At 38.6% G+C, this 11,915-nt stretch overlaps 2 protein-coding genes across 2 annotated transcripts; both read left to right on the forward strand.

Moving 5' to 3' along the window:
* The first annotated feature begins 254 nt into the window (after positions 1-254).
* LOC136030082 (serine/threonine-protein phosphatase 6 regulatory ankyrin repeat subunit B-like) lies at positions 255-6,700 on the forward strand. Its single transcript, XM_065708774.1, has 3 exons — positions 255-274; positions 1,606-4,210; positions 5,216-6,700. Exons 1-3 carry the CDS (start codon positions 255-257, stop codon positions 6,698-6,700), a joined length of 4,110 nt encoding a protein of 1,369 aa, XP_065564846.1.
* Positions 6,701-6,818: 118 nt separating this feature from the next.
* LOC136030148 (serine/threonine-protein phosphatase 6 regulatory ankyrin repeat subunit C-like) lies at positions 6,819-7,358 on the forward strand. Its single transcript, XM_065708897.1, has one exon. It carries the CDS (start codon positions 6,819-6,821, stop codon positions 7,356-7,358), a length of 540 nt encoding a protein of 179 aa, XP_065564969.1.
* Positions 7,359-11,915: the final 4,557 nt, after the last annotated feature.

Here is an 11,915-nt window from a genome sequence, read left to right on the forward strand (position 1 = left end):
ACATCATAACGCTCACATAAAAAAAAGCTTTGAATTCTTATGTTTAAAAATTCACAAAATCTGTGTATTTATTTTTTCGTAAATATTTGTGCTTTGTAAAATAAGATTTAAGTAATAAAAGTGATATTAAGAGAATCAGAAACATACAAGATACCAGACATTATGGAATTTATCAATTCGATGGGCTCCCTGTTATAAAATACGCGAGGAAGACCTGGTCAAAGTGATAAATTCCATTTTGTCAGGTATCAACCATGCCTGTTGAGACCCGCAAGTAATTATTCCTTTTTTAATTCGTAAGACCTTTAGCATTTTGTCTCTTAACAATTTAGATCTCCGAATATTCAGCTGATGGCTTCGTAATCACCTAAAGAAAGTTGGAATTCCTATATGATAAAAAATTTATAAATAACTGTACATTCTTAACTAAGTATTTTCCAAGATTTTAGGTTCCCCCCCCTAACAACTCCCCTTCAGTGTCATAAGATCCAGTCGGGATTTAAAATAAGAGCTCTGAGATACGATATCCTTCCAAACATCAAATTTCATTAAGATCTGATCAACTGTTCGTAAGTTAAAAATACTTCATTTTTTCTTTTTTTTTCCAATTAACCGACCCCACTCCCCCCAGATGTTCAAGTCGGGAAAGTGACTATTTCTAATTTAATGTGGTCCGGTCCCTGATCACCTGCCGAATTTCATCGTCCTAGCTTACCTGGAAGTGTCTAAAGTAGCAAAACCGGGACCAATAGACAGACAGACCGACAGAATTTGCGATTGCTATATGCCACTTGGTTAATACCAAGTGCCATAAAAACACCTGAAGAAGGTGTAGGTTTTCTTTGATGGTAAAATTGTCTTTGTGAACCATCATGTTGCTAATGTTTCTATTTTTATGGACGGTAAGTGTTGTCAAATTTAACCTATAATTTTAATTAATAACTTTCACATTTGTAACACTTATGGAAATGTGAAACTACCATGAAAACTTCACAACTCTGAAAAAAAACAAAAGAAGAATTTCAGAAAGTCACTGTCTTCCGGGTGTGAATAGACATAGATGATACAGGAGTAAAAAGAGATTGCTAACATTGACGCCCTCGATACTTTTTAGGCAGTTTAAGCTAAGGTGGTGACGTCATTTTAAATTAAGCAAGCATCAGATGAGTGTAAAAAGTATGACGTCGCTCCTCGTATCAGCATCATTGTAGTTCCACAAAAATGACGTCATACCTATTATATATACGAGGCATCTCAAGCAATTGATATTAGTTAAGAAAAATATACAGAATGAACGCAATTAAAAAAATTGCATTTGGGATTCCAATCTCATTTGCTGGGATTGGAGTTTGGTGGGCCATTAGGAAGTACAGTGAGCTCAAAGAAGAGCTAAGAAACACAGTTGAAGAAAAACAACTGTCCTCATTTCAACTAATGGAAAAAAAAAGAGGCTGCGGAAAAGGAAAAAAACTACAAAGAATCGTGTCAAAGGCTCAACGAAGAGCTAAGAAAATCTGCTAAGTGCCACTCGGATACAGTTTTTCAGCTAGAAACTGAAATTCTGATTTTGAAAAATAGAGTTGAGGAAATATCCCGTTTTAACAGGAGTAAGCCGTATTTTAATACAAGCAAAGCAAGTTGTGATGGGTTAGATATAGGAAGAAAAATTGAGAAGGAGAAGCAGAAAATCCCAGCAAACAACAACTTAAACAAAGATAAGCATAGTTTGGAGCATACACCCACAAGAAGCGGGTGTAATGAATATGAACAAAGAGGAAACCTGTGCAGCATCAACAGAAATAGTTACAACTTTGTTTTCAATGCAGCAATAGATGCCATAAATTCTAGGCAAGAAACATCTTTACATATAGCTGCTAAGACTGGAAATCTAAATTTATGCCAGCTATTAATTTCAGAGGGTGCTGCAATAGATGCTATAGATTCTAAAAAAAGAACACCTTTACATAATGCTGTTACGTTTGGAAATCTAGATATTTGTCAGCTATTGATTTCAAAGGGTGCTGCAATAGATGCCATAGATTCTTGCCAAGAAACATCTTTACATATAGCTGCTGTGACTGGAAATCTAGATATCTGTCAGCTATTAATTTCAAGTGGTACTGCAATAGATGCCATAAATTCTGGGAAAGAAACACCTTTACATAGAGCGGTTGCGAATAGAAATCTAACTATTTGTCAGCTATTAATTTCAAAACGTGCTGCAATAAATGCCATAGATATTTGGAAAAAAACACCTTTGCACATAGCTGCTTGGACTGGAAATCTAGATATATGTCAGCTATTGATTTCTAAGGGTGCAACAATAGATGCGATAGATTCTGAGGAAGAAACACCTTTACATAGTGCTGTTACGTCTGGAAATCCAGATATTTGCCAGCTATTGATTTCAAAGGGTGCTGCAATTGATGCCATGAATTCTTTGAAAGAAACATCGTTACATATAGCTGCTAAGACTGGAAATCTAATTATTTGTCAGCTACTAATTTCAAGTGGTACTGCAATAGATGCCATAAATTCTAGGAAAGAAACACCTTTACATATAGCTGTTGCGAATAGAAATCTAAATATCTGTCAGATATTGATTTCATCGGGTGCTGCAATAAATCATCTTAATTCTTGGAGAGAGACATCTTTACATATAGCTGCTGCAACTGGAAATCTAGATATTTGTCAGCTATTAATTTCAAACGGTGCTGCAATTGATGCCATAAATTCTAGGCAAGAAACATCTTTACATATAGCTGCTAAGACTGGAAATCTAAATTTATGCCAGCTATTAATTTCAGAGGGTGCTGCAATAGATGCTATAGATTCTAAAAAAAGAACACCTTTACATAATGCTGTTACGTTTGGAAATCTAGATATTTGTCAGCTATTGATTTCAAAGGGTGCTGCAATAGATGCCATAGATTCTTGCCAAGAAACATCTTTACATATAGCTGCTGTGACTGGAAATCTAGATATCTGTCAGCTATTAATTTCATCGGGTGCTGCAATAAATCATCTTAATTCTTGGAGAGAGACATCTTTACATATAGCTGCTGCAACTGGAAATCTAGATATTTGTCAGCTATTGATTTCAAAGGGTGCAGCAATAGATGCCATAAATTCTAGGCAAGAAACATCTTTACATATAGCTGCTAAGACTGGAAATCTAAATTTATGCCAGCTATTAATTTCAGAGGGTGCTGCAATAGATGCTATAGATTCTAAAAAAAGAACACCTTTACATAATGCTGTTACGTTTGGAAATCTAGATATTTGTCAGCTATTGATTTCAAAGGGTGCTGCAATAGATGCCATAGATTCTTGCCAAGAAACATCTTTACATATAGCTGCTGTGACTGGAAATCTAGATATCTGTCAGCTATTAATTTCAAGTGGTACTGCAATAGATGCCATAAATTCTGGGAAAGAAACACCTTTACATAGAGCGGTTGCGAATAGAAATCTAACTATTTGTCAGCTATTAATTTCAAAACGTGCTGCAATAAATGCCATAGATATTTGGAAAAAAACACCTTTGCACATAGCTACTTGGACTGGAAATCTAGATATATGTCAGCTATTGATTTCTAAGGGTGCAACAATAGATGCGATAGATTCTGAGGAAGAAACACCTTTACATAGTGCTGTTACGTCTGGAAATCCAGATATTTGCCAGCTATTGATTTCAAAGGGTGCTGCAATTGATGCCATGAATTCTTTGAAAGAAACATCGTTACATATAGCTGCTAAGACTGGAAATCTAATTATTTGTCAGCTACTAATTTCAAGTGGTACTGCAATAGATGCCATAAATTCTAGGAAAGAAACACCTTTACATATAGCTGTTGCGAATAGAAATCTAAATATCTGTCAGATATTGATTTCATCGGGTGCTGCAATAAATCATCTTAATTCTTGGAGAGAGACATCTTTACATATAGCTGCTGCAACTGGAAATCTAGATATTTGTCAGCTATTAATTTCAAACGGTGCTGCAATTGATGCCATAAATTCTAGGGAAGAAACACCTTTACACAGAGCTGTTGCGACTAAAAATCTAGATATTTGTCAGATATTAATTTCAAATGGTGCTGCAATAGATGCCATTGATATTTGGAATAAAACACCTTTACATATAGCTACTTGGACAGGAAATCTGGATATATGTCAGCTATTGCTTTCTGAGGGTGCAACAATCGAGGTCATAGATTCTGAGAATCTATGGGCACGGGTCCAATCCCAGTTGTGACCAGTTATTTAGTTTGGGACGGAGGTCAGTGGCATGACTCTGTAAGCTCAGCCAGAGTCAACCCAGCTCTAAATGGGTACCTTGAGAAATCTGGGGAAGGTAAGCAGGAAGGGTAGCTGTTAAGACTGGAAATCTAAATGTATGCCAGCTATTAATTTCAAAGGGTGCTGCAATAGATGCCATAGATTCTTGCCAAGAAACATCTTTTTCATATAGCTGCTGTGACTGGAAATCTAGATATCTGTCAGCTATTAATTTCAAGTGGTACTGCAATAGATGCCATAAATTCTAGGAAAGAAACACCTTTACATAGAGCGGTCGCGAATAGAAATATAAATATTTGTCAGCTATTAATTTCAAAAGGTGCTGCGATAAATGCCATAGATATTTGGAAAAAAACACCTTTGCACATAGCTGCTTGGACTGGAAATCTAGATATATGTCAGCTATTGATTTCTAAGGGTGCAACAATAGATGCGATAGATTCTGAGGAAGAAACACCTTTACATAATGCTGTTACGTCTGGAAATCCAGATATTTGTCAGCTATTGATTTCAAAGGATGCTGCAATTGATGCCATAAATTCTTTGAAAGAAACATCGTTACATATAGCTGCTAAGACTGGAAATCCGATTATTTGTCAGCTACTAATTTCAAGTGGTACTGCAATAGATGCCACAAATTTTAGGAAAGAAACACCTTTACATAGAGCGGTCGCGAATAGATATATAAATATTTGTCAGCTATTAATTTCAGAACGTGCTGCAATAAATGCCATAGATATTTGGAAAAAAAACACCTTTGCACATAGCTGCTTGGACTGGAAATCTAGATACATGTCAGCTATTGATTTCTAAGGGTGCAACAATAGATGCGATAGATTTTGAGGAAGAAACACCTTTACATAGTGCTGTTACTTCTGGAAATCCAGATATTTGTCAGCTATTGATTTAAAAGGGTGCTGCAATTGATGCCATAAATTCTTTGAAAGAAACATCGTTACATATAGCTGCTAAGACTGGAAATCCAATTATTTGTCAGCTACTAATTTCAAGTGGTACTGCAATAGATGCCATAAATTCTAGGAAAGAAACACCTTTACATAGAGCTGTTGCAAATAGAAATCAAGATATTTGTCAGATATTGATTTCATCGGGTGCTGCAATAAATCATCTTAATTCTTGGAGAGAAACATCTTTAAATATAGCTGCTAAGACTGGAAATCTAAATTTGTGCCAGCTATTAATTTCAAAGGGTGCTGCAATAGATGCCATAGATTCTAAAAAAAGAACACCTTTACATAATGGTGTTACGTTTGGAAATCTATATATTTGTCAGCTATTGATTTCAAAGGGTGCTGCAATATATGCCATAGATTCTTTTCAAGAAACATCTTTACATATAGCTGCTGTGACTGGAAATCTAGATATCTGTCAGCTATTAATTTCAAGTGGTACTGCAATAGATGCTATAAATTCTAGGAAAGAAACACCTTTACATAGAGCGGTCATGAATAAAAATCTAAATATTTGTCAGCTATTAATTTCAAAAGGTGCTGCAATAAATGCCATAGATATTTGGAAAAAAACACCTTTGCACATTGCTGCTTGGACTGGAAATCTAGATATGTGTCAGCTATTGATTTCTAAGGGTGCAACAATAGATGCGATAGATTCTGAGGAAGAAACACCTTTACATAATGCTGTTACGTCTGGAAATCCAGATATTTGTCAGCTATTGATTTCAAAGGATGCTGCAATTGATGCCATAAATTCTTTGAAAGAAACATCGTTATATATAGGTGCCAAGACTGGAAATCCAATTATTTGTCAGCTACTAATTTCAAGTGGTACTGCAATAGATGCCATAAATTCTAGGAAAGAAACACCTTTACATAGAACAGTTGCGAATAGAAATAAAGATATTTGTCAGATATTGATTTCATCGGGTGCTGCAATGAATCATCTTAATTCTTGGAGAGAAACATCTTTACATATAGCTGCTAAGACTGGAAATCTAAATTTATCCCAGCTATTAATTTCAAAGGGTGCTGCAATAGATGCCATAGATTCTAAAAAAAGAACACCTTTACATAATGCTGTTACGTTTGGAAATCTAGATATTTGTCAGCTATTGATTTCAAAGGGTGCTGCAATAGATGCCATAGATTCTTGCCAAGAAACATCTTTACATATAGCTGCTGTGACTGGAAATCTAGATATCTGTCAGCTATTAATTTCAAGTGGTACTGCAATAGACGCCATAAATTCTAGGAAAGAAACACCTTTACATAGAGCGGTCGCGAATAGAAATATAAATATTTGTCAGCTATTAATTTCAAAAGGTGCTGCAATAAATGCCATAGATATTTGGAAAAAAAACACCTTTGCGCATAGCTGCTTGGACTGGAAATCTAGATATGTGTCAGCTATTGATTTCTAAGGGTGCAACAATAGATGCGATAGATTCTGAGGAAGAAACACCTTTACATAATGCTGATACGTCTGGAAATCCAGATGTTTGTCAGCTATTGATTTCAAAGGGTGCTGCAATTGATGCCATGAATTCTTTGAAAGAAACATCGTTACATATAGCTGCTAAGACTGGAAATCTAATTATTTGTCAGCTACTAATTTCAAGTGGTACTGCAATAGATGCCATAAATTCTAGGAAAGAAACACCTTTACATATAGCTGTTGCGAATAGAAATCTAGATATCTGTCAGATATTGATTTCATCGGGTGCTGCAATAAATCATCTTAATTCTTGGAGAGAGACATCTTTACATATAGCTGCTGCAACTGGAAATCTAGATATTTGTCAGCTATTAATTTCAAACGGTGCTGCAATTGATGATATAAATTCTAGGGAAGAAACACCTTTACACAGAGCTGTTGCGACTAAAAATCTAGATATTTGTCAGATATTAATTTCAAATGGTGCTGCAATAAATGCCATTGATATTTGGAATAAAACACCTTTACATATAGCTACTTGGACAGGAAATCTGGATATATGTCAGCTATTGCTTTCTGAGGGTGCAACAATCGAGGTAATAGATTCTGAGAATCTATGGGCACGGGTCCAATCCCAGTTGTGACCAGTTATTTAGTTTGGGACGGAGGTCAGTGGCATGACTCTGTAAGCTCAGCCTGAGTCAACCCAGCTCTAAATGGGTACCTTGAGAAATCTGGGGAAGGTAAGCAGGAAGGGTAGCAGCTAAGACTGGAAATCTAAATGTATGCCAGCTATTAATTTCAAAGGGTGCTGCAATAGATGCCATATATATTTGGAATAAAACACCTTTACATATAGCTGCTTGGACTGGAAACCTAAATAAATGTCAGCTATTGATTTCTAAGAGTACGACAATAGATGCCATAGATTCTGAGAAAAAAACACCTTCACGAAGTATGGAACGAAGGAGTTTAAAAATCTTGTCGTTGAGTGTGTAGGCGGGCATTCTAACAGTTCTTTTCCCTCTTTAAAAGTTCCCACCCTCGTCTTGTGTGCATGAGTCACTGAAGTAAACTGAGGCAGGATATCTCGGTGCGTTGGGGACTTTAGGATGTCAGCTCCAAACTTCCTCAGTGTTTCGTGCCTCCTTTCATCCAAGGTTGGGAGCCTGAGTTCGCTGAAGCTTTCTTCGTTGTTTTTGTAATTTGATCCAAGAATTATTTTGCAGGCTCTTGTCTGAATTGTTTCAAGCTGACTTCTGTCTTTCTCTGTGAGCGATGGGTGCCAGACAAGACAGCCATACATGACTATGGGCATTACATAAGTTTTGTAGCACGAAAGAAGGAGTTGTTCTGTCATTCCAAACCTTTTGGGATTTGCAAAGGAGACCAGACTGCTTTTGCTGTGATCTGGTTGATGTGATCTCCGAACCTAAGATCGTCACTTAGTGTGATGCCGAGTATTTTAACTGATTTCTTTGTTTGGAGAGGTGCAGGTTCGTCAATGCTCTTCTTCTTTAGGAAGTTGACACGCAACACACAGCTTTTCTCAAAACTTAGCTGGAGCTTCACTTAATCAGCTTGATCCCGAAGCTCTGCAACCAGGGGCTCGGGTTGGTCGTGTGTTTTTGGAAGGAATCGTAGTAGACTTATTGAACAGTCGTCTGCGAACTTGTACCTTTGTTTATGTTGTCGCTTATTGGATGCTTCCCCGTTTTCAAGTTGTACGCACTGTTGACGACCAGAAAGGAAACTTGCGATGATGCACAGCAGAAACTGCAAGACCTCCAGGGCACGGGCTTCATTGATAACAGTCTCATGGTTAAGGAGATCGAAAGCTTTCACGAAATCAGAAATTATTATATCAGCAAGGGCCTCCGAAATTTCTAGATGCTCTAGTATATCATGAAGTAATCTGACCAGATAATGTGTTGTGCTGTGCCCTCGACGAAAACCGAACTGCATAGGGTCGATTTTATGTTCTACTTCTGCTAGTAGCCACTGTAGAATAAAGTCTTCAAAGACTTTCGATATGATGGGCGTCTTCGAAATCGGCCTAAGGTCTGACGGTGAGGTCGGTGATGTTTTCTTCGGAATAGGTGTGATATATGCCTTTTTAAAATTATCTGGAAAAACGGCTTCCAGTAGACACTGGTTATACATCATAGCCAATGGCGTGGCCAGGAAGGAGGAGCATGCGTGTATCAGCCTTATAGGAATTTCGCCGGGGTAAGAGGCTTTCCTAATATCTAGGTGTTCGAGTTTTTCTTGGACCTGGGAAACTGTGATGACAGGGATGGTTTCAATCGGACAATTCTGTGGTAAAGTATTGAGGGGAGGCTGTTGGCGGCAAATATTTGAGAAGTGGGCGTGAATTATTTCTGCGGTTAAATTCATTCCTTGCTCGTCCTTCAGAATGGATTTTGACTTCTGTTGTCCCATTCACTTCCGCACAGTTGTTTGGAACTTCCTTGGATCACTGGCTGACAACCTAGCGAATATTTGGTGTCCATACAGACGCCTAGCTTGCTTTAGCAGTCTCACTACTATTTTTCTCTTCCGTTTATATTCATCACAATGGGGCTTTGTCTTGTAAAGCATGTCTCGCTCTCTTATTGCAGCTTTTATGTTCGGGTTAACCCATGATTTGTTCTGTGGTAACTCGCTTAATTGTAACTCGCTTCTCAGGGAAGAATCGTTCGTACTCTCAAGACGTTTTCTCATAGAAGAGTTCGGTCATGCTGTTTGCATTTTCGTCTTTGAAAAGGCGGAACCAGCATACCGAGTTGAGCCATTCTCTGTAGCCAATTATGCCTTCCTCTGTGAGCGGACGGTAAGTGAACTGGGTTTGTTTACTAGGTTCCACTGTTGACTTTGGTCGCAATAGAACCGTTGCGTGGTCGCTGGTTGAGAGTGGTGCTTCCACCGAGGGATCTAAGTAGAAATCACCAAGTGTAGTGAAGATCAAATCGAGGGTGTTTTCTCCTCTTGTTTTTACATTAACTATTTGACGAAGGGCTGTAGAGCTCTCGATCCAGTTCGGCTTCAGGTCGTTGAAGTCCCCGCAAAGAAAGATTCCAGCATATGGGTATTTAGTTCTGATGAGGTTGCAACTTTGTTGGAGATATTCCACTAGTTGTCGCCGGTATGGTCCTCTTGGAGGGAAATATACTGTGGCATATATCAGTCACGACACTTGACGAGGTAGGCCTTTTGGTCGTGCTCAAAGCCATGAAACTTCGATGTCATGGGTCTTTGGCACTGAGACATCCAGGATCCTGCGAGGCATGTTTTCTTTGCAGTAGAAACCGACACCGCCACCGTGCGTTATAGGCTCACCTGATGCGCTGCAACGTGGGGAAATGTAACAGGAGTACCCGTCGATAATGGCCAAGGCCGAAGACGAAATCTATGTTTCTGTCATACACATGCCGTCAATGTCGCGTTTCCTTAAGAAAACTTCCATATCTTCTGTCTTGTTGTTGAGAGAGCGAACATTCGACAGGGCTATTGTTGGAAAGCGGTAAATTTGGGTTGGCTTCGTATTAAAAACTGTTTTCCTCTTCCCTCTTTCCAGATTGCAGGAAGAAGAATCAGGAGTCTCTAGACTTAGACCTTGAGTATTTTTTGAGGTGGAGGTGGTGATGATACATTTTGGATTTTTTTTTTGATTTGCTGTGGACAGGGGAGTCCCTTTCCGGGTAGAAGGTTATTTAACTGAGTCGATTTGGTTTGGGATTTACCTGTTTTCCTCCCTTTTTGCAGGTTGTCGTGGTGATTGTCAGATGGGCTCCTCAAGTTGCAGAACGCTGGGCTAGAGCTTTGTTGGTCTTGCTCCCCATTTGACAGATTATATGGTGGAGGTATGTTTCTGTAGAATTGGCACCAAGAAGGCGACAGCTCAGATAGCGGTGGGTTGCGGATTCCTGGCCTTTTCATAGTTATTATTTGTAGAGTTGATAATGGGGGTGTCAGGCGGTAGTAATAAAGTAACATATTATTCACTGTTTTCTCTATGGTTCTTTGTTGCTATTGTTGTGTTTGATCTATTGCTACTTGCTCATGGATGGTATTTTAAATTCTTTTGGGATTCCTACTTTCTGCTTGAGTCTCTAGCTGGAATCGTGTAAGATCAGGCCCTATGTAGATCTCACAGCGGGTCTGGGGATCTGTTGAATATCGCAAAATTCTGGCATTTTTCAGAATGGTATTTCGTTTTGCCGAAGTTGAAGCGTCATCTCAGAGCTTTACAAGGAGCTTTCTTGGTTTGTCATTTTCTCTTGTTCTTCCTAGTCGCCTAGTCTCAATAAAGTCATCGATTTCTAAGGTGGCTCCTAAGCTGTTCGTTCGGCAAAAATCAATGATTACTTGTGACTCTATTCCATTAAGATTATCAGACTCAGGAATTCCCGCTATGACTAAGTTACGTCGTTTTTCTTCCCGCAATTGCTTTTCCTTTTCAGCGAATAGAAGCGTTTCGATTGGGTTGGTCACGTAGGCTGCAGTTGGTATACTTGCACCAAGACCGGCTGCTCCATTTTGAGCCACATGGGAATACAGTGCTTGATCGCTGGAATTTAGGGTTGATCGTCCCTGATCATTTGGATTGACGGTTTTCGTGCGATCTGCCATTGTCCTAACTTGTAGCTGCAGATGGGCTACATTCCGCTTGGAGCAGGATGAACACTCGTATTGAATCAAGATTGATTTTGGGTCATGAAGTTTCATCGAAAGGACAATATCAGAGTTTATTCCACGGCAAGAGGCATGCTCCCACTCACTACAGAAAAAACAGCGAAATGATGTGCTGGCTTCTGTCTGGGTGTGGCAATAACTGCAATGTTTGCTACGAGATTGTATTGTAGGGGTTTCGTGAACCAAAGGACTTTCACCAATAATTTTTCAGTAGCTTCTTTGCTGTAGGTGACGGATGCACAGGAGAAATGTAACCAATTCGTGCAGGTACGGCATTGAATTCCGCCTTGAGCTCTTGTAACGTTTTTCTTACATCTGAGACATGGATCACCAGCCATTTCTCAGAAAGCTCGTGTATACTGTTGTTTCACTATTCCACAATCAGTTCGCCAGCAAGCACAAGTCACTACCTATAGGACAGGTTAATAATGATCTGAAGAAAATCTATTTCAAATCCACGCACCAAGCACTGAATGAATACCCAAGTTACTGAAATAACCCAAGAA

The sequence above is a fragment of the Artemia franciscana genome, chromosome 1 (assembly GCF_032884065.1).
Source record: "Artemia franciscana chromosome 1, ASM3288406v1, whole genome shotgun sequence".
NCBI lineage: Eukaryota > Metazoa > Arthropoda > Branchiopoda > Anostraca > Artemiidae > Artemia > Artemia franciscana.

Coding starts and splice junctions, on each gene's coding strand:
- LOC136030082 (XM_065708774.1), top strand. CDS start 255: ATGCCTGTTGAGACCCGCAA. Junction 275..1,605: donor ATGCCTGTTGAGACCCGCAA/GTAATTATTCCT, acceptor CCGTTTTAACAG/GAGTAAGCCGTATTTTAATA. Junction 4,211..5,215: donor CTGAGGGTGCAACAATCGAG/GTCATAGATTCT, acceptor TTGATTTAAAAG/GGTGCTGCAATTGATGCCAT.
- LOC136030148 (XM_065708897.1), top strand. CDS start 6,819: ATGAATTCTTTGAAAGAAACATCGTTACATATAGCTGCTAAGACTGGA.